Here is a 24,046-nt window from a genome sequence, read left to right as displayed (position 1 = left end):
AATGAATTGCTGCTGATTGCATGCCAATGACAGACAGTATACTTCATATTGATACACTACCATTCAAAAGTTGTTGTTTTTTACATAAATTATTACTTTTATTCACCAAGGGTGCATTAAATTGTTTAAACAGTGAAAGTAAAGACTTTTCATTTGCTGCAAAAACATTATATTTAAAATAAATGCTGTTCTATTGGACTTTCTATTGATCAAAGAATCCTATAAAGAATGTAGCATGGTTTCCACAAAAATATTAAGCATAACAACTGCTTACAACATTATAATAATAAGAAATGTTTCTTGAGCACCAAATCAGAATATTAGACTTTCTGAAGGATCATGTGACACTGAAGACTGGAGTAATGATGCTGAAAATTCACCTTTGAATAATTAACATTTTAAAATACATAAATAGCGCCCCCTGCCGTATAGACCTTATTCAGAGCAGCGCCATCAAGGCTAAAATCAAATGAATGAAAGCGAGGCTGTGAGGGATAGACTCAACTTATTTTCAATGGAATCTGCTGTAAAAAGCTGTATAAAGCTCCTAGATCACTTGTAATTTTCCACCGCTCATGTTGCCTTTAGTTTTTTGCCTACTGAAATTTATCTGAAAGATATTTTTGCAGTGTTTCATCAGCAGAATAATCTAAAAGCACATTAAATAACAGTACAACCCACTGAATATATGTATTTCTATCCCTCACAGCCTTTCATTTCAGTTAAAAATCAAAGATGGCGCTGCTGTGAATAAGTTCTATGGTGGGAAAGGGTTGTCTCAATAATGACAGAAAATTTCATCAGTGGTGAGGGAAAAGTTAAACTCTGCAATAATATTATCAAATAACCACTGACAAAAAGGGTCTAAATTTAAATTAACCTTAGTGAACGACAAAAAAACCCCAGGCAAAATAAAAGGACTGGAGTAGTTCATAAGATGATAAATAAAATCTCTAATCTTTTTTCCATTAAATTCACACTTTCCTACTGTTAATATTTTGAACTCTGTTAAAGTGCTGAGCTATCTCTCTTCTTTTTCTCTCTCTCTGTCACTTTATTCCCTCCATGTTTAGGTGTGCCTAAGAAACCAGAGATTAATGGACTCACCAAGCCTGCAAAGGAGGGCGATCTCATCACTCTGACCTGTGTGACCTCTGGCAGCAAACCTGCGGCTGATGTCCGATGGTTCAGAAATGAGAAGGAGATCAAAGGTAAGGAATATTATGATCAAACTCACATTAACACACTGTAAGACAAATCACAATGAATATTTCCTACATTTGAGTGCATATATTTCAAGCTCAGTATGGAAGAATGCTTAGGCTCAGTGAAATATGTAGCTAACGACTCGTGTAGCATCTTCTCCACAAATCCATCACCTTATAAACAATGTCCTCAGTCAGACGGGAAGAGAGAGGATGAAAGCATGCGTGCGATGCAGATGGCATTGAGTGCCTTTGTTGTGACTTGTGTGTTTGCTGCATTTTCTAAAAATACAGCGGTTCTAATTAGCATGGAGGCGACGTTTCCCACGCAGACTGATTATTGTGTCTCTGGTGGACGGAACCTTAGGGAGAGGCCTTTACAGTGAGGAAGACGTGAACCCCGAAGGATGAAGCATGGCTCAACAGTTTTAGTGTCTTTGGAATGACTTTGTTTTGCAGGGATTAGCTTGTTTATCTGTAAATTGCTGTATTTTGTATTAAACGGCAATCATAAATTGAATGAATGTTAATAATACTACCCTAATGGGCTGTTTACACATGACACTTTTTTTGCGTTGCTTTTCCATTGTTTTTCTATGCAAATTTGCAATAGACGGATGTGTTTAACCATTGCACTCGTATGTATTTTGAAGCATCTCACACTTGACATGGCATTCAAAATATGGTATTCTTAAAATTACTTTTTCAACTTTTTCTCGTGTTTTCCCAAAGCGATTTCGGTGTGAATAACTTCTAATTCTGTTTTGTTTTCTTAACCTAATAAATATTGCATTGCTTACACTTTTCTGTGCAATAACACTACAAATGCAGACCAGAGCTTTCTAGGTTTAAAAAGGATGTAAAATCCATACGACTTGTGCACTAAGTCAAAAGATAGCTTTGTGTCATGGACAGATATTATTATTAAGTTAATATTCACAGATAATTTCCCCCTAATCAGAGTAAATTTTTGCAACCAAATCGAATCAAAGAATGAACAAATCATTCAGACCATTTTTGTGAACCAGATCAACTAATTCACTGAAAAGATCTGACTTAAAAGATTCGCTACTACTTTCATTAATGTTCCAAGGAAAGCATTGGAATATGGTACACAAGTTGTGTGGTCAACATATGTGATGCTTTTATGAACTTTTACATACTTTGTGGTGGTTGTTTTGGATTATTTTTTTTTTATTTTTTTTTTTTAAGTTGTCATTGAATTTCATTACTTAAAAAGTGGGCAAAATATTCTTTTAAATCACCTTTTGGGTTCCACAGAAGAAAAAAAAAAGTGATATGGTTTTGGAAAAACAAAACCATTTTCCTTTTAGCGGGGAACTACTCTTTTAATCTATGACCAAAATAAAGAAATAAGAAAAGTAGGCCTACCTAAAGCCTCAGTTTAGCCTCTTATCAGTACCTAGTCAAGGGTTTTTATAATTTTGACTTCGAACTGAGATCCTGATTTGGCTCCTTATCAGATATTACATCTGCGGTCAGTCCCTCTGGTCATTTGATAAACAGACAGAATTTGTGGGCAGGGGAGGATTTTCAGAGCTTATTTCATTTCATTAAGGGATCAGTGATGTTTCAGATGAGAACGGCGGAAACGTAAGCTGCTTTGTTTGAGATTCCTTTAAGAAACTGATACCTGATCTCCTTACGCGTGACTCAGGCTCGCTGTAGTCCCAGATTAATGATACAATCTTCGTATTCATTAACAATCGTGGTGTTTAGGCTAGGTTGGATGTATTCTTTAATTAACAGTGATTATTTAAAGCATCAAAACAACAGATTTGTATAAAAGAAGAGATGCATTTAACCTTGATAGATGTGGAAATCTTTAATGTTTTGCTGCGTTGGAGTTCATTTCTTCACATTACTTCAAAATTCAGTTGTTTTCTTTTAATTAACTGTGAAGGTATTTGATTAATTTAGCTAAATTTTTCTCCGGCTGTGAGGTCAGAGATTAATATAACCATTAACACTGAAATTTTCGCTCCCTGTCCGACTCTGAGACCCCCGGTTCATTTTTTTGGTGTGTTTTGTAATGCAGGTGCACTGTTATCATATGCGAGTGTGTGAAAAAGACATTTCATCCATCAAAAATGCAAGAATAGCATTACCTAACACAGATTTGCGAGCAGGTGGTTTGAACGAGAAAGCATATGGTAAATATATTTAGATAATGCAGCATGTAGCCTGTACCGTGAACTCAGGAAGGGGTTTGCTAAGGTGTCTCTGAGTCTCGTCAGTCCACAGTCTCATAAAGTGTGAAGATTATAGCCTCTCTGTTGATTGCAAAGTGTCAGTCTTAGATATTTTCATCATGAATGTGTATTGTGATGGATGGATCCAATAAGACAAGAACACATTTCAAGGATGCAAGAAAAAGAGTGGACCCCAGAGAGACGAAAAACACATAATATATAAAATCACAAAATGTTTGACTTATAATTAAGACTTCACTTCAATTATATATATTTATACATATTCAATTATACACATTGAAGCCCTACATATAATAAAATACTGAGCACAAAGGAAAAAACAGGGAACGATTCGGTAATGTGAGTGACTCTAGCTCAGTTTTTTTAGTCTGGTTGTCTTGGTTTCATGGCAGAGAGGTGTAAGTAAACGAAAGGATATTGCTTTTTTGGCTCTGCTCACTCCAGTTAGTCGGCCTGTTGTTTCCCTGTTGTGCTTCTTTCTGTCTGCCTTTGTGTTTGCGGCCTTCCTGTCGCTGTGTTTGTGAGCCGTGGCAGCTGTTGTCATCGCTGTTTTCCGCACTTCTCCACCGCCGTGTGAGGCTGAACTGTGATAAACGCATTTATTTTGGAACCATGGACTGGGAATAGCAGTTGCATTATTGTGGGATCTCTGGGACTGTAACAACGCTCAGCCCGGTATTAAATTTGTGCTGGTCTCCAGGATGCAAGACATCTCACACTTTCTCCCCCCGAGTATGCAGAGCCCAAGATGCTCTGCGTTTGTGTGTGTGAAATTGACAGCTGTAATGGAATCCAATATCACCACCTCTCACATTCTCTCATGCCCCCCCCCTCTCTCCCTCTCTCTCTCTCTCTCTCTCTCTCTCTCTCTCCCCCCTCCCCCTCTCTCCCTCTCCCCCTCTCTGACTCCTTATTCTCATCATTTGAGTAAAATTGGGCATCTGTTTATTGCATGTTAAACTAACCTGCAAATATTTTACATAGACCTCATCTTAGCAGCCACCTTCTCTGCAGTCCATGCATCATTTGCACATACAGTGGGTACAAAAGTCTGATACCACTGTATTTTTATTTTGCATTTTTCTAATAAAAATATTGAATTGCAAATGATATTATCAGCATAACAATATGAGGGAAAAAAGGTGAATTGAAAAGCTTAGAATGTCTTATGCTGGGTTCAGACTACACAATATTTTTGTCTGTTATGAGTCACTGTTTACACCTGGTATTAAGATGCATTTTATTCATTCAGATCACAAGTGGACGATGCTAAATACAGGTGTAAATGGGGTCTAAAACCTTTTGAGCTTGTCCACTTTCTACCACTTCCAGAGGTTGTCGAAAACTCTTTCGACCGTATTGCTTTTGTAGTGTAAATGCTCTTGTGTTCGAAAGTGTTCGAACAGCCACAAAAGATTACCTAATGACCTAATGCGTAAACATTATGAAAAGTGCGCTAGCCAGACGGGATTTAGTCTTTGTTGACTGAAGACCCGAGTTTGATTTGAAGACAAAAAACGTACTAAGCAAAGTGTTCTCTCACCACGGGCACGTTGATATGTCAATTTTGCAACCAAAAAAAACATACATACCCACCCATAAACCCTCCCCTCGAAAAAATTAGGACACAAGTGGTTGAAAGTGGACAAAAGAGACGGATTAAAATACCAGGTGTAAACGAGTATGTGTCTCCCTCGTCTACTTGTGATCCGATCGACTAAAACGCATCTTAATACCAGGTTTAAACAGGGCCACTATCAGATTATGCGATTTTGACTCCTAAATTCTTGTCTTGGACAAGAAACATGTCAGACTACTCGTTGCTTCCCAACCAATCATTGCTTACCGTCTTTAATGACGTGTGTGATGTCATCAAGAAGGCGGAACTAGCAACTGACTTCTAGAAACAAGAGCGTAAATAAACAATGGCTACCGAAACTGCGTTTCAGTACTCACCGGGTTGCTATATATATATAAAACAATCGATTCTTGCATCCTGACGCCCATTGTAATTTACGAATCACCATAACACCCTACGTCAAATGGATCATGGATCATTGGGGTCAGTAGATTTTTTTTTTTTTTTAAGAAATTACAACTTTTATTCAGCAAACATGCATTAAATTGATCAAAAGTGACATTAGTGACATTAAGATTTTAAATAAATGCTGTTATTTTGAACTTTCAAAGAATCCTGAAAAAAGACTGCATCACGGTCACAGCAGCAACAAATGTTTTCAACATTGATAATAACAAGAAATGTTTTTTGAGCACCCGATCAGCATATTAGAATGATTTCTGAAGGATCATGTGACTGAAAAATCAGATGTCAGGAAGAAATTGCATCTTAAAATGCATTAAAATAGAAAAGTTATTTTAAATTGTTATATTTCACAATATTTCAGTATATTTCACTGTATTTTTGATCAAATTAATAAATCTACATATATGTATATAATGTGAACGTGTGCAGGTATTTGCATGTAGCCTGTGCGCTGATTTCTTTCCCCCACAGCTTTCTCTTACATCATGTTGAGTGCAATCAATCAATAGTCATTAAAAATGGAATTCTAAAATGCCTCCTGTGTCTTGGCAGAAACATGAATAAAACATGTTCTCTAACGACATTTTCCATCAGCCCCCATCAGCCCTCATCCCAAACCTCTGACAGCACCATGTTCCCAAAGTCTCACAGTGTACTTTGTGTTTACAAAGAAACTGCAAAGAATCTTTTTCTTAGGCAAAATGATTCTCTTATTTTCCAGTAAAATATCTAATGTTATTAAAACAAGATAAATTTACTTGAAAAGCAAAGTTGCTTAGCCTTAGTTTTCTTTGCCTTCGGGAAAATTGTTCGTTTTTGTTTTAAACATAAATCTAAGATAGTTAGATGAGGCTTTAGTGAGTTTTATACTTAAAACAAGAAGAAGAAAATGTCCATGGGGTAAGAAAAATTAACTCAAGATAAAACTCTTATCTAATGCAGTTTATCTTCTAAAGTAATCTTGTTTTAAGGATTTTTAGATTTTATTACTGTAAAAAAATGTGATTAAATAGAGTAGGCTACAAACACTATGCTGATATCAATAAGCTCCTATAGAACTGTGGGAATGTTTCTTTTTTCCTCCTCCGGGATGATAAGGGTGCATGTCCATCCCCAGACCTCCTTCAGGGAGGATAACTCCCCCGAGGAGAACTATGAGAACATGTAACAGATTAGCCGACAGGAAAAACTCCAGAGCAGATGAAAGAGAGAGTCATCCTCTTTTTTTTTCCTCCGGGGGTTCGGCTAGAAACTCTCTCTTTCATACCATCTCACTGTTCGACTACAAATTATTATTATCTTATGATTTTATTGTATGTACACTCAATAAAGCACAAAAGTAGCTGCATAACAATGCACTAACATCCAGCTCTTAAGGCAAGACAGTACAGGTCAAACATTGTTTTTTTCTCGTGCACTGAGCCAGAAATATTTACTTCTTACACACACCTGACTTTTCCATTTTATTCCTATCTATATTCAGAAGTTTTGTACAGAGGGGTTTGTTCATATATAATTTGCTTGATTTTATACAACATTTAATTCCTAAAACATAGTGAATCTTCTGATCTATTAAGTGATAAAAAGAGATATCCAATATCCCCTTTGTAAAAAGTGTCTGTCTTTGACTCTAATATGTCAACACAATAAAACAAGTTTTGAACCTGGCTTTATCCAATGTTCAGATTTCTGTTCTGGGAATGTATGCAAATTTGTGCGTATTTAATTATAAAAACTATAATTGGCATATTTAAACATAACATTTTAGAAAACTTGTAATGCCAAGAATTCTTAATGTAATCAATCAACTGGGAAAGTATGGAGATTCGTAAAAATAAATTTACCCTATTCACCTGTGGTGTCTTGCCTTGAAGTCAGCATTAAACTGTAGTTGCAATTTACTTTTCTTCCTTATTGTGACGTATTTACAACTGAAAAGGCTTCTTAAACGAAAAAACTGTAAGGCGGAACTTGTTTTGTCCCGTAGGAATTGATTGGATGGCTGTGATTTGCTATTGCTGTGATGTCATGTGAGTGACAGGTTGCCCCGCCCTTGCACCAGGGTTTTTTTTTTATAATGATGGATAATTCATATAATAAATACTGCAATATAAAAAAAAATAAGAAATTTGATTTCACAGTGACTTGAAACCAGCAGAACGCCCTAGCAAATGCAAGCTAACAACAATTTAGATGACCTTTGGAAAAAGTAAAAATCTAGTTGAAACTACATTGCATAGTGTGCGTGAATAAAATAGCTGCTTTCTTTGCCTGTTTCACAATGGTCACTGTCTTTAGAACTAAGTTGCACACAAAACATCTGCTCAGTCCTGGCTGGTGAAAACAAACGCCCAGGTGCCTAGATAAAAGCTCACAGCTGAACAAGAGAGAGAGAAGTTCTTAGCGCTGCTTATGATAGGCAGGGAGACCGACGGTAGCTGCTGAGTATGAACACACAGCGCTCCTCGCTGTTTAAGCTCCCTCTTTCATCCTGGCTGCGGGGGCCGGGAATCAGAGTCCAACTTCACAGTGGCGCACGAGCTGGATAATCTCTAACGTGTGAAGAAAGAGAGGTCATTCAGACGGTGAAGTCTGCCTTGTTATGTGTATTTGATCAACACGGCCTACATCAGACACTTCAAGATAAGATGCAGTGTGTCTGTGAAATGATTATAAACATGTACCAGACTAGAGCATTTTTGAAATACAGCAGTTAGTCAGTTTTTCTGGACTGGGCTCATGACAGGCAAGGGATGGCCATTATCTCCACCCTAAAAATAGTAGATTACTATGGGTGGGGCTTTTGTTTGATTACTGGTCAGGGGTGCGTTTCTTCTACAATGGCATACTGTAACTCGCTATTTAACCACTAGTATGATGCATCATTGAAGTAATTAACTAGCTACGCAATTAGCTACGTAATTAAGTAATTAACCTTGGTCCTTTGATTCACATTGGTTAAAAAATATAGGACTGTCATTAATGATGTCACGTTATTACTCTTATCAAGTAATTACGAATCAATTCGAGATTGCAATTAATATCAGTTGGTGATGATATGGTGATATTGAAGGAACAATGGTACTTGGCTATGATACTTTTGAGAAATGCACCCCAAGGCTGCATCCGAAATCACATACTTCCGGCCTACATGAGTAGGCGAAAAACAGTATGTGACAAAAGAAGTATGTCCAAATTCACAGTACTCATAAAAGAGTAGGCAAAAAGTACCTGGATGACCTACTACTTTCGGTGAGATTCTGAAGTGTGCATATGATGGACACTTTACTATCCCACGAGGCCACGGGAGAGGATTTGTAAATGGCAGTGAAGCGACACAACACATGATAATGAGAACATGGCGAATGTAGTACGTCCGGATTACATTCATTCTACGCATACTCATACTATATAGAACATACTTTTTTAGCGATTGTTATGTAATTACTTGTTCAAAATAAGTACCTACTCAAGAGCGTATGCGATTTCGGACGCAGCCCAAGTCTGTTAACAGATTTCTGTTGGTGGGACAATTGACAGACAACTGAAAAGGGCTTCACACAGATTACAGGGTGTGGCTTTGAACAAATTGGGGGCGGGGCTTGTAACTGCAAGGTGAGTTCTGTCTCCTGTGGTGAGTCCAAAGCAATGACACTGATAAAACAGCTTATCATGTGAATGTGCAGTTGCGTCCTAGTGGAGGTGATATCATCACACTGTTAGCAGTCAGACAGCGTGTATGTGTGTGTCAGAACAGGAGCATTAATTCCAACCAGGCTCAGACAATCGCATCAACAAATCCCATCTCAGTCTAGCATATTTGACCCGAGTGAAAGAACTGCCAGCAGGGAGACTGTTTGCGTGGATTAGAGAGATAAAATTGCACGGCACCAGAAGGAGCTTTTACATTGACACCCACACTGACCATTTATGAAAGATATTTAAACAGTGAGCCATGGCGGAGAGCCGTGCAGAATGAGTAACTGATATTTATAGTGATCCTGGTTGGGGATTGGGGGGCGTTTGTTGAAATAATGTTGTCGTTATCGGTTCTCATGTCTCTGGGACATTAGGATTAGCGGTAGATAGATGAGATAGGCGTTCAGTTGCTCACTGCAGAGCTCCACTCACTTGTGGAGAAACTCCAGAGTCTCTCACCACAGGCAGAAAGATTATGCCGCATAAATAAACACAAACTGACAATTTTTGTGAGGAAATTCAAAACCGCTACCTCGAATTTAAGCTCTCGCCATGCAAACGCACAGCCCGACAGCTAACTTCAGTCAAATACACACATAAATATCCCTCCATCCACTAGGAATGACCACTGTGTTTAGCCTGAGAGCAGTTCGCGGTGATCGGATAAAGAACGCCTTTGCTCTCTCCCCCTCTCTCTATCTTTTTCATTCTCTCTTTTTATATCCCTCTTGCGCGTTCGCTAATGGGCTTGCAGAATGGGGTAGAGGCGCCGGAGATGAGCTGCACACCTTTGTGCCTCCTGTTGTTCTAAATACCTCTCTTTTAGGTGGAAAACAGCATTTGAATTCAGAACTGCTCACAGCTGAAATGAAATGCTAATCTCACCCCACGTTTTATTCTTTCCTGTTCTCGCTGCTCTCTGGGTTCACCATATGCCGTAGCTATCGCAGAGTTCCAGGAAAGAATTCCGGTTCCAGAAGGAGCAAAGTGCTCAGCCTTAAAACCAAAAATTAGAGATAATTCACATTAAATTGCGTCACGTCGAATTGCGTCCAACTATGTACGTAATTACACATGCTGATGTGTGTGTAATAAAGATTAGATACAGTTTTAATGCTGTTGTGTGCATTAAATCAGAGATTGTGGTGAGTGTGCATCTGTGATAATGTTTCTATTACTGGTTTGCCTTCATAAATATTAATGTGAAACATGCTGACCTTAATTTCAATTCTGTCTGCTGGAAAAGCTCTCCCCTCTCACCCACTCACTAACTTACTGAGAGGGACAATAGAAGTAGACAGTGCCAACAAACCCTCATTATGCTGTTTTTTTCCTCCAGGATGGAAAGATAGTTGAATGAATGGATGAGTAGATGAATAAATAGATGATGTAGGTGAATGGGCATAATATATTTAGGCAATCAAATCAGTTGAAAGCAGATGATGTTCTCATTTCGTTGAGATCCTAAAGTGTGGCGTGGGCATCAAAATTCAGTTTAACATCCCATGAGAGAAGGCGTGTGTGATTGGCTGATTACCGTCAGTTCAGTAATAGCTGCCTATAATTTTCACAACAGAAATTGGTCTGAATAGGTCAAACTGGTAGAAATTGACAAAATAAAAACGAAACAACTAAACTAAACCACCTGGGAATCAGAATCTGACAGTGAAACATTTTTAAGCAAACAAATGTTAAATGAAAGATTCACCTCCATGGCTGTTATTATGCAAAAAAAAAACACGATCAGGAGTGTCAACAACATACTTTGATGTTGGTTGGTATAATATATACAGGTGTAATTATTCAAAATTATTCAACCCCCATTGCAAATCAGGTGTATTGACAAAATTTACAAACGTTCAGCTGTTTGCAATGAACAAATCAAACAAAAGTAATGGAAAAAGCTCAAAACAACAAACGTTTTAAGTGGTTTCCCCAAATTCAACTGAAAATACTACTTTTAATGACTTCTACAGTCTCAGGATTATTCAACCCCCTGAATAGAATCCCTCACAACAGTAAAAATTTGCAATAAAAGATGTTGTCTCAAGCATACCTGATGCAACTAATCAAGGGCTTCATTAGTTGCACCAGGTGTGTTTGAGCTAGAACACATGAAATATCTGAACTGGCTAGGCTTGTTGAGTGTCACATTTGACTGCATGTTAGAAAAATGGTCCAAAAAGTTAAGAGAAGATATAATCGCCCTTCACAAACAAGAAACAGGATACAAAATATAGCGAAGGCACTTAATGTTCCTAGAGACACAGTTGAAAGCATAGTTTGCAAGTTTAAAGTTAAAGGAACAGTGGTTACACTGTCTGGATGGAGCAGAAAAAGGAATATATCAACCGCTGCAATCAAATTTCTGAGAAGACAGCAAGACTTGGTGGCAACTGGCACTGAGGTTTCAGCTTGCACAGTAAGGCGAGTACTAAACTCATGCTGGTTTCCTGGCCAGAACTCCAAGACGTACACCACTACTGACCCAAAAGCACAAGAAAGGTGCTCAAAATCATATAAATAAGCCACAGAAGTTTTAGGGTTCTGTTCTGTGGAGCCATGAAACAAAACTGGAACTTTTCAGCCCTATGGATCAGCAGTATGTCTGGAGAAAATAATAATAATAATATGCTTAAAAGAACACTCTGTCTACAGTTAAGCATGGCGGTGGCTCGGTGAAACTCTGGGTCTGCTTTGCGGCCATTTTGCATCCTCTGGCACTGGAAACCTGCAGCATGTGGAAGGCAAGATGGATTCATTGAAGTATCAGGAAATCCATCATGCCGTCAGTGAGGAAGCTGAAGCTTGGGCATCATTGGACCTTCCAACAGGACAATGAATCCTAAGCATACCTCAAATTCCACCAAGGCTTGGTTGCAGAAGTCCTGGAAGATTCTACAGTGGCATCACAGTCACCTGACTTGAACCCTATAGAATATCTCTGGTGGGATTTGAAGAAGGCGGTTGCATAATCATTACAACAGGGAGAATGATTTTCGTTGTACTAAAATTCTCAACCGCAGTAAGGGGACTTTGCTTCCGCATTTCAGAAGACCACCACTTGCCACTGAGTTGTTCCAACTGTAAAATGCGCTTAAGTTGATCTAAAGAAACTTCTAAAGCATGCTGGGAATCTTCACTGGCTCTAACCATGGGGTGGAACAAACTATCCACATCTAATTGCTGAGAGTGTTTGTCAACTCTCAAATGAAAGTTGTCTTTCTCCGTTCACAGCCATACTGTGTTATTCATCTGAATGCTCTTGTGAACAGACTAACAATCTGTCTGTTTGTTAGTTGTATATCTGGAATAAACATTTACCCCCAACCTCTTGACTGCATCCCATAAGCATCCCAAAAAGAAAGAATACCCATAGAACTGTACCTTCCTCTCTCTCTCTGTGTGTGTGTGTGTGTGTGTGTGTGTGTGTGTGTGTGTGTGTGTGTGTGTGTGTGTGTGTGTGTGTGTGTGTGTGTGTGTGTGTGTGTGTGTGTGTGTGTGTGTGTGTGTGTGTGTGTGTGTGTGTGTGTGTGTGTGTGTGTGTGTGTTTCAGGTTTCTAAATGATATCTTCTGCATGCTCAAATGCTCCTGAGCGGGTGGCGACACCCCCAGAGGAAGCTGATTGACAGCTTGGCAGTGATAGCAGGAGTGATGCTGGGAGTAGAGAAAGTGAGGGGGAGCAAATGGAAAGAGAGAAAGAATAAGATGATTCATATAGACAAGAATTGTGTGGATTTGTACTTACGGTTGGACCTAAATCTGAAGGTTTTGGAAGGAGTGAAGTCTTTTGTGATTTTGTCTTTAAATCCACAAACACAAATCAACAAAACATGATTTTCTTGATCCACTAATCTTTTTCCCTGTTTTGGGAACTGGTTTGGGCACTGTTAAAATTATATTTTAAAGAAAAGAAAATTAGGTAGATCATGCATCCTGTGTTGTTTTGATCCTTTGAAATCTTTCAAATGTTCTTTATAGATTTTGATTCCAAATATGATGCGAGTTATAGATCCCTTTAAAGTTCGGTAGAACCAAGTTTTCTGTTAAATACATGACATGTGGCAGTGGAACAGAAAAAAAACACAAGGTCTATATACATATATTTTTGAACTAGTTGAACTAGTGAAGTTGAACTACTAACTTGAGCGGCACGTTTTCTAGAACGACGTGCTATGCGCAAGATGCGAATACAATGGTCAAACACATCCGTCTTGCGCATGTTTACACAGAAAAACAATGGAAAAATAGCGCAGTGAATGCAAAAATGTGTTCTTTGTGAACATCCCCTAAGAGTGTTGAAATTACAGCATCGCTGTAAAATCTTGTGATTCAATGAGCAAGATCTGATTTTAGATACTCTTTGGTTTTGCATAACATGATTATGTTCTGTGGTCCTTACATTTATTTGAACAACTGTTTGACAATAGTGAATTTACAATATGTAATTTACACTCTTAAAGATGTAATAATATCCTTTTGATGAGAAATTTGGAGTATTTGTTAAGCCTATTGAGATGCAGTGGATTAATTGCCCTGGATTTGTATTGTCAGTGCTACTACACAGCGACGTATGCAGCATAAGCCTATAAACGCAGAAGTCATTATCACACTGAAGCAAACAAAACAAAACACAATCTGTTGTTCAACTAATGGAGTTTTCAGGAGAAAATAAGGGGAGCTGTTTTGCTCTGATAAATGTCTCGAGTGCAGCACTATACATCAACACTAATTCTATAGAAGAAAATGTAGGCTAATTTAATTAACGTCCAGTGAGGATTTACTTTTTTAAACCGATGAAATAAACCTGTCACAATTGCAAAAATAAATCCTGCTTGATTTGCCATGAGAGTTCAGCTCAGTCAAATGCAAAAAAACAAGAATTGGATCAATATTTTCAACTTTGACGGAGTCAGATAAGAGTTAAAGTTTTACTTTCACCAGTTTTATCCAGTTTTGGATGTGAGAGAAGATAGAGGCAGGATTCAAGAGCATTCCAAACACAGTGATGTGCGTCAGTGGGTGGAAATAATGAATGCAACTCAACTCTGTCTTCACAAAACTGAAGTTTTCTATTGAAACGTAAAGTCTTAAAAAAAGAGTGGTGCATCTTTCTGAACCCCTGTGTTCCACAGTACTTCAAGTTCTCACTGTAACTCTGACTGTAATGTATGTGAAGCTCTAAAACACGTTTCATCTTTGTTATGCTGTTCATATCCACTTCTCTCAGGTGCCAAAGAGGTGAATGCCAGTGGCAAGACATTCACAGTGAAGAGTTCCCTGCGGCTCCAGGTGGACCGGCAGGATGACGGTGTGGCCTACACTTGTAGAGTGGACCATGTGGCCCTGACTGCCACCCACGAAGACACTACGCAGGTCTTGGAGGTCCACTGTGAGTATGGCTGGGTCCCAACTCAAGCCAGCGTCCCATGATGCTCACATCCATATTCCTTACTATAAAACATAAACCTTCAAGGGTTAGTTTACCAAGAAATGAAAATTCTGTAATAATTTACTCACCTTCATGTCGTTTCAAACCCGTAAGTCTAGTTCATCTTTGGAACACAAATGAAGATTAATTAAATCTGAGAGATTTCTGTCCCTCCATTTACAGTCTATGCAACTACCACTTTGATGCTTCAAAAAGTTAATAAAGAGATAATCCACATGAATCAAGCAGTTGCTGCGTATGATGAGAATAAACCTCATTGGTTCTCACACGTCAAGCAACCATGCTTGAGCTTCCGTTTAGCACAACTGATGTGTGAGTTGATGAATGTTTATATGTGACTAAAAGCCTAAATTAAACATGAGGGTGAGTGAATGATGACCCCATAAAAATGCTTAATGAGAGCAATTTTCTGTCTTATGTTGAAATTTCTATTGAAACAGGACGTTTGGACTAGACATATTAAAGGTATAATTTCTTTTCCCAAATGAGAAAGACTTTAAATGTTAAAAATGTATTTGTTTATTTTTGTTGACTTTTAGGAGTAAAATTGTATCTAAGCTAAAAGACGTACTAATAGACGTTCATTGGGTGTTAACTAATTAAACTAGATATATGGTGGTAAAGCAAAAACTATGCACAGTGATTATAGAAAAATGTCATTTACCAGTTAGAGTTTCTCTTTGAAGCTTTGACATTTAATCAATCTAGTGAGACGCAGTGGAGCATTTGAGCCTGAGTAACGTCACATCACTTACCTTTTGATCTCCATAGAGTGTCATTCCTCCTCTTGGATGCTGTCTGAAACAATATTTCTTTGTTCGTCTCTCTATCTCTGTTATAGATGCTCCCATTGTAAACATCATACACTCCGCAACCCTCCCACAGGAGGGGCAGTACCTGAAACTGGAATGTGTACCTCAAGGAAACCCCTCGTAAGCATTCTCAAATTATCAGCATCTCGCTGAATTATAATGTTTGCTGTTTGCAAAGAGCTTTGGGAAGATGCGTTGCATATCTACTGCACCAAGGAGAAATTGCCCTGTGGGCAGGCCTACAGCTAGCGGCTTATAACCACATGCTTGCATTAATGTGATGACTCATAAATGTGAACAGCTATGAATAAATAACCATAAATTCACATGGAAAACAACATTAAGAAGCTCTTATATGTTGGTACAAGTGAAGCTAAAATAAGGCCAATACTTTATATTATTTCCCAAAAAAAGGGTTGACAAATCTTTGATAAACTTTGATAATACAGATAGCTTAGAACTGTTCTATGTTTGAAACTGAAGTTGAAAACTTTAAAACTCTCTCTATGATTTGTGTATTCTCAAAGCCATTGCTGTAACTTTGTGGTGGTGTTTTCCATTGATTGTAGCATTAAAGGGGTCATATCATAAGGAATCCAATTTTCCTTGATCTTTTGAGATCAAGGAGGAGATCTTTTGAGAAAAGTCTTCATTGTACTAGGTACTAACTTTCAGAACTCAAAAACTTTTCCACTTAAAGGAATAGTTCACCCAAAAATGAAAACTCTGTCTTTATTTACTCACCTTCAAGTTGTTCCAAACCTGTATACATTTATTTGTTCTGTTGGACACAAAGGAAGATATTTTGAAGAATGTGGGAAACTGAATAGTTCTGGGGCACCATTGACTTCAATAGTATATATTTTTTTTTTCATTCAATGGAAGTTATGGAAGTCCGTGCCCCAAAGCAGCCTGGTTACAATCTTTCTTCAAAATATCTTCCTTTGTGTCCAACAGAACAAAGAAATGCATACAGGTTTGGAACAACTTGAAGGTGAGTAAATGACGACAGAATTTTCATTTTTGGGTAAACTATCTCTTTAAGCTGCAAAAATGGCCTGTTCTGTATTTCCATATACTGGATTCCGATATCAGACAAATACATTTGAATATATGCAAACACATGACCACTCATATTTACGTAAAAAACGCCTTTTTGGTGTTCAGATACTCAGTCACAGTAATGTAAGAATGAGGAACGAGAATAGATGCTATTACAGTATGTCTGCCAAACCTTGTGTTGTTTCTGGCTGTGTGTAGCATCTACAGTTCTGTAGATCCTAAAGTGCAAAATGTTGTTATCAAAGGATGGGAAATAAATAATAAACTATAATAAATAATAAAATAAAATTCATTAAATTATAAAAAAGCTATAATAATGCCTTTTATTAGAAGCTAAATGTCAGTGTTTCACCAGGCCAGACCCAGTACTCTGGACTAAAGACGGAGGAGAGCTGCCAGACCTGGACCATATGTTTGTCGAAGGAAGAGAACTCACCTTCACGTCACTGAACAAAACAGATAACGGCACCTACCGCTGTGAAGCCACCAATCACCTCGGCACCAGTCATGCTGAATATAAGCTGGTTATTTATGGTGAGTGACATCTGAGAAACATGTTAAGCAAGCACAGCCCTTGCAGGAAGCATCTGCATCGCTAATCAAACCTACGTTTCTACCCTGCTAGTAACTGTCAGTTTTATAGTGAAGCACTTGAAAGCTGCAATGCCTTGAAATGATTGCTGGCTTGATAGATCAACCATATCTAGCTTAAAGGGATTGTTCAGCCAAAAATGAAAATTCATAATTTACTCATTTACTCACCCTAATGTTTTTCCAAACTCATATGACGTTTTATTGTGCAGAACACAAAAGGAGATATTTTCAAGAATGTCAGTTGTTTTGGTTCATATTATGGAAATTAATTGAACCCCAAACTTTTTGTCGCCGTATTTGATGTAGTCCTTGTATAAGTTAGTTTTGATTTGATTTGAAAGTGAATTAAGACTTAAATTTCAATCCGTTCGTCATTCAGAATTATTGTATTGCTTCAGAAGACTTCATACAAGTCGTATGGATTCATTTCACATTACCTGTATGACGTTTATGGAACTTGAACTTTTTGGGTCTCATTGATTTTTATAATATGGGCAAAAGCTGGTATTATTAACATGAGTAAATGATGATAGACTTTTAAATTTTGACTGAAATATTCCTGTAATTTAGTGATAATCTTTCAAAGACGTATGATCACCTCTGCATCATAAATATTGCACAAAAGAAGTGTACGTATGCAGCAACCCACTTTTCTCTGTCGTTCTCTGACTTCACTTAAGAGAATGAGTTTCACACACTTAGCATGACAGTAAAGCATGATGGGTCTCGATACAGCCTGAGGTTCAGAGGCTACACTGCGTCCACATCTGCCATCTCTTTCATCAGAGGCAGCTGTGCGGAAACGCTCACAGGCTAAGAACGGATATGACTGTGAGCATCAAGCGGAAGAGTCTCTCCTGCCTTCTTGACACTAAACCCCTCCAGTCCGGAAAATTCTTCCTCAGGCTCTCCATTTGAGAAGTTACTTTTCTCTCACTTTCTCCTTCTACCTCGGCTTTTGTATCCTCCCACGGGCCATCTTAAGAAGATTTAATTAGCCGTTATGGTGCAGTGTAGGGGTCCAGTCAGTGGCTCATTGAAATGTCAGGACACTATAACAACAAGGAGAACCAAAGCTTTTAATGATGTTGATACTATAAAACTGACACCTTCTCTGTAGGAATAAAAAGCTAATTGGGTGTCACAAATATAAAGCACCATGTCTGAATTCATTACTGTCTTTTTAAATGGCAAAACATGATGCCGTCCTTCCATCAGTGATTAGCACAGAACCCGGAGCAATATAATGGTCACTATCCTTCATCAGATCACCTATCTTGTATTGTGCCAATTCCAAATGCAATATTACCTGTTCAATATGCAGCCAAATGCTTGATATTCCAGGCAGAGGGCTGCCATGTCAGTGGGGTACTTGAGAGGTAGGTATAGTCAATATTATTATTCAAATCTCACCCTTAATTAAAATTGGGCCATGACATTTAAATAAGATATTAGAGCAGGCCAATAGTATCTAGACTGTTTGAACAGGTTTGAACACTTTAATAATTCTCTATATCCCCCAACTAAAAAAGCCAAGAGCCAAAATCTCATGATTTGCTATTTCCATAAGCTGTACTTTTAAAATTAGTGCAATTTTTGCTATAAAGTTAAGGTTTTCTAAGGTGAATTTCTGCAGTACTAGCTCATCAAACAGAAAATAATAATGAATGTTTTTAAAAGTTTCCCAAACACTTCCACTATCTATCATTGGTTGTTTAAACAAATAGCCACTCCCCAAACTCACCCCATTGGTTGATTTAGTGTTGCTATGTTGGGCTGGCCGGATGATCAAATAAACAAAGCAATGTTTTGAAAGCAACAGAGACTATATGTTATACTTTTTGGCAGAGATGGGGGACTCGAGTCATATGACTTGACTCGAGTCAGACTTAAGTCGCAAATTTTAGGACTTGAGACTTGCTTGACAAATATTAATAAAAGACTTGACTTGACTTTGACTTGATATTCATGACTTGAGACTTGACTCGGACTTGAGGTAAATGACTCGAAATAACTTGTCTTTTTAAAAATAAATATCTGTATTTGAACGCACCGCAACAATCACGTGACGCAGCAGGAACGCGCGCTGTGTGAACAAAAGCCGTGATAATGCAGTGTCGTAGTGATGACGCTGAAGCCCGGGATCGTTCGCCAGCTTTGAAACGGTACGTAATGCGCAAGTTTATGATCGAATCAGAGAAGAAGAAAAAAATGCACAAGCGTGGTTTCTCTCTCTCTCTCTCTCTCAGAGAGAGAGAGAGAGAGAGAGAGAGAGATCGCAGCTCATAAGCAAACTTAAGACGCTGCTAAGACATTACATGTCTTTAGGGGTTGTGTGTGAACGCAATCTTTGATTCCGGGAAATCACTGGCACTGCCAGACTGGCAGTGTGAATGAACCTATATCAAACGAACCCGGGTCAAATCTTGGGTCACTTTATCCGTGTATTTTACGGAATCTCTGTGTGAAAGGGGCTTTGGTCACACACCCTGACAAAGGCTCATTAGCCACAACGCATAGTTGTGCAAGTACTTGTCACCTGATTTTAAAATATTAAAGCCATGATGAAATAAAGGCTTTCTATATATTTTTAATAATATTCAAGTGCCTTGGGTTAATGATTTTCTTAATGATCTGAATAATCCCTTACATACAAAAGCACAGAGAAAAAATATTTTCTTGAAAATGAAAATGAAAATCGGGTTAAAATATGCCATATTCCAGTTTTTCTTACCTGCATGCATCCCTTTGTACTGTCTAGTTATATGCTACCAATATAGTCTGCTATGATCCCAGGGTTGACTTGAATGTTAAAAGAAATATAAAAAAAATGTAACTGTAATTTAATAATAATTAATAATGCATTGGTACAGTCTACCGTTCTCTGGGATTTGTTTTCATGATAATCGAATGTAAAGAGTTTTATCTCTAAAAACTGTTTAGCTTATAACGCTAGTATATAGGTCATAGAGTAAGTAAAAAGAAATCGCTAGTTAATACCACTAAAAGATTGTAAAAAGACACCGACACACAAAGAAAAAAAACATACAGACTTTCGAACCGAACCATGCATACACAAATACACAAAACAAAAATTCAAACTTGCAAGCACAACCATGCACACATGCAAACAAACAATACACTCTTCACTCATACACACGCACACACATTCACTCACAAATATTAATGAATCAATCACACTCAATCAAATCACCTCTCTCTCTCTCTCTCTCTCTCTCTCTCTCACTCACACACACACACACACACACACACACACACACACACACAGTCAAACACAACCATGGACATGCAAACAATACACTTTTCACACATACACATGCACACACATTCATTCACAAATATTAATAAATCACTCACTCACACAGATTAATAATGTACAATAGTCAATCCACCTGATTGACAGGTGTAAGTTTTGTGTCAATTCAATTATTACTGTTTTTTTCTTGTTATTCTTTTGTTAAAAAGGAAAGATCTAACTTGTTGGGATGTGTTCATGTTCCATAAAGGGGATGCCAGTTTGAAGAATGCCATTTGGTGGCATAGGAACCATTATACTTGAATTGTGAATTGTTTAATACCTTTTAATGGTCTTCTGCAATGTTTGAGGCATATTTATTTTTCATGCTTTAATGTTGGCCTAATTTCAGTTACATTTACATTTTAGGCTATGTAGTTTCAAATTTTTAAATTTTTATTATTTTTTTATTTTTTATTGTAGTAACCACTCAGCTGTATGTGGAAATGCATATTTAAAAAAAAATGTTGCAAATAAAACCATAGTCCACAGCTTATGTAGTTTTAACTTATTTTAATATATAAATTCAGTGAAATCATCAAACGTTTGTATGACTTGCCAGTGACTTGTGACCCAAGCTACGACTTGACTTGACTTGCTTGACATTAAGCAGTGACTTGACTTGACTTGCTTTTCACAAAAATGACTCGGACTTGCTTGAGACTTGAAGGTTAAGACTTGAGACTTGCTTGTGACTTGCACATGTGTGACTTACTCCCACCTCTGCTTTTTGGAGAAATCAGCCAATGAATGATTTACATGTAGTCTGTTTTTTTAACATCCAAAACATCACTCAAGCACTTCAACCATACAGAGAAATGCTTACAACCCTGCCATCTGTGAGTCATTATTTTTCTAGTAATAGAATCTTGTGCCAAATGACTTGCTCTTGAGAAATTATCAGCTGCTGTGTGTATGTGGTAAAGCTGAACATGTACCTAGCAGATCATTTCAGAAGAGCAAGTAATTTTGCACCGGATTTTATTATTAGAATGATAATAATATCTTAATATCTTTTCACATTTCTCTGTATAGTTGAAGTGTTTCTCCATATCACTGAGCAGGAATATACTGTTATGTGCTAATTATCTTTCAGAGGGAAAAATCTTTTGTTTGTTCATTATTAAATGCATTATAAATAATGTTCTTTGGAAACAAAGACAAACTTTATCTGATCCTTTTCAAAAAACCAAAAAAAAACCTCCCAAGGCTCCAGCCAAGCCAACAGTAGTGGTGTTTGATAAGGCAAAACTTTTACTATTGCTCTTACTTAGAGCTAGGCTTTTGTTGATATTCCTAACCTATACATATGAACAAACCCTTTTTAATACTGAAAGAATTAAAGTTTTATGTGAAAGTCTTCCTGCACCATTTATGCAACAAATGTGAATGATACCTGTGTGATTGGACAATAAACCAGCTGAAACAAATCTCATAGGAAACCAATAAGCAATGACAATGCTCTAACACTCATGACACCTTGACAACAGCCTAGCAATGCCTTGAGTTTCACATGGCTCAACATCACTTAAATTTTCCTCAGAGAATGCACAAGTCTAGCCATGAGCTGCTGTTAACTAATCTCTGCCCTGGAACCTGTGCACTGTCTAATTTATAGTTAGCCAGAGCTGGTGGCTGCTGTGCAATTTTGAGCTACTGTATCAGTTAGATTACTCTGCTTGTCTGCTTGAGTCCATTAGTATGAAGGCAGACTGGTGATTTAGCTTATCAACTTGAGCCCAAAACTCCTCTCCTGTCCTTATCACTGCACTAAATATGCCTTATGCATGCATAACGGCTGCCAGCATTACACTGATTGTTGAACCTGTCGCATTCAAGAGGCTTAAATGATACATGCTGTTTTAAAAGCATAAATCACTCAACTTCAACTGCACCTTGAAATTATATAAGATTATGAGTGAACTTTGCTTTTGCATTTTAGCCTGGCCCCCTTTACTTAGTATATATATATATGCTGTATACAGATACAGATAGGTATTTAGTATACAGGTATACAGACAGTTTTAGTGGCATCTGCTCTTTTTCCATTATATATTATTAGGAACAAAAGGCTTGTTACGGTGATTGTTCTTTACATTTTATCCATCATTTCAGCAGTGCAGCCCGCTTTTGATATCACATCAAATATTGATGCTTTTCTCTTTTCTATCATTTTTGTGAGCAAAACTGTCATTTTGCCATCATCTAGAATGGCTTGATATATTATACACAAACCAAACCCATTATCCATAAACATCATGAAGAAAGACATACATTTCTGAAATGTTCTGTACATTTTTTCAATAGTTTATTCATGTGTGCATTGTTAAATTAAACCCATTCAGTTTTTATTTGCATTGTGTCAGCATACAACTATTGTTTCATTTGTTCCATTGTTATGGTAATGTTTTCTTCCCCCTTGTCATTGTTGTTTTGTCTTTTGTCGTCCCTTTCTGTTTACATGTTTGTTGTCATTGTTTTTTGTTGCGTATATGACAGATGCCCCCACCACACCGTCACCATCCACAACCTCCCCTGCACCCACCCTCCCAGACACTACAGGTCCCTTAGACTCCAAGAATCTCAATTCTGCTGTCACCGGTAACAGAGGTACTGTACAACCCCACTGCCCTTCCTCCTCATCCTCCTCACGCGCTTCCCTCTCCATGCCTATATCTCTCTTTCTTCTCCCCAAGCTGGTCTCCTCTGACTCGAGTCTGCAGCTCCAAGGACATCTGGAGAGAAGTGTTTTTGTACCCTGCAGTCTCTCTGCACCTTTGTGTGTCCTCGCTTAGTTCATATCTCTTCCATTCACCATTCACTTGTGTTCTAACTATGAATAGCATCTCAACTGTGACAGTTTGAGCCTTTATGTGTCTTTATCTTTTTTCAACCCATCTTATTAAAGGTATGAATCAAAAATGTTTCATTGTTTATTCATGCTAGTGTCGTTTCAAACCTGTATGCTGTTATTTTCTTCCATTGAACAAAAAAGGAGAATTTAAGAATCTTTACAGAAATTCCCCTTTGCTGAAGCTCTTAAAAAAGTTGTTTAGACTCCAGTACATCTAAGCCTGGTTTCACCTTGGTAAAGCAAAATACCAATCAGGGCTTGATGCTTACTTTTTTCCCAAGAAGCACATGTGAAAAGTTGAAACATTTAGGAGAGCAATTAAAAACTTTAGGGGTGCAGTAAATAATTATCAAATAGAATAAGTGATATAAACAGATACTAGTACAATACTAATAAAATCTATACAGTATATTGAATAATATGTTAAATAATGTTTTGCCGGCTGCTCAATCAAAATTCATCGTAATTCATCAGCTGTAGATCTCGAGCAATCTATTGGCATAAACACATGGTATTAATTGATTTTAAACCACAAGACTGTAGAATACATTTTGATTTGAAACATACAGTGCTACTGCTCGCATTTATTTGATGAAATCATAACCTTTTGAAGTTTAATCACATTAGGCCGTATCATGATTCACGTTTTTTTATTCCCAAATTTAAGCCCTCTTAAAATAATAATTCAGACGTTTGATATACCATTTAAGACTATTTTTATGACCTGCGGGTTCTTTTGCACACATGCTCCTAAATACATTTTACAGTTTCCA

The 24,046-nt window shown here is 37.6% G+C and overlaps 1 protein-coding gene across 3 annotated transcripts in view; it reads left to right on the top strand.

Moving 5' to 3' along the window:
• Window positions 1-24,046, top strand: part of cadm2a (cell adhesion molecule 2a) — a 500,950-nt gene that overhangs the window by 455,794 nt on the left and 21,110 nt on the right. For 2 of the 3 annotated variants that reach the window (XM_082157509.1, XM_082157510.1), the window contains 5 exons: window positions 1,074-1,211; window positions 14,414-14,575; window positions 15,477-15,567; window positions 16,865-17,043; window positions 22,919-23,029. In XM_082157509.1, coding sequence (XP_082013635.1) covers window positions 1,074-1,211; window positions 14,414-14,575; window positions 15,477-15,567; window positions 16,865-17,043; window positions 22,919-23,029 — 681 coding nt within the window. The remainder of the gene's footprint in view (window positions 1-1,073; window positions 1,212-14,413; window positions 14,576-15,476; window positions 15,568-16,864; window positions 17,044-22,918; window positions 23,030-24,046) is intronic. The other variant, XM_082157511.1, reaches the window with a different exon arrangement.

This window comes from Leuciscus leuciscus, assembly GCF_965113295.1.
Source record: "Leuciscus leuciscus genome assembly, chromosome: 24".
In the NCBI taxonomy this organism is placed as follows: domain Eukaryota; kingdom Metazoa; phylum Chordata; class Actinopteri; order Cypriniformes; family Leuciscidae; genus Leuciscus; species Leuciscus leuciscus.
The sequence above is the reverse complement of the archived record's forward strand: the minus strand, read 5'-3'. Positions and strand labels throughout refer to the sequence as shown.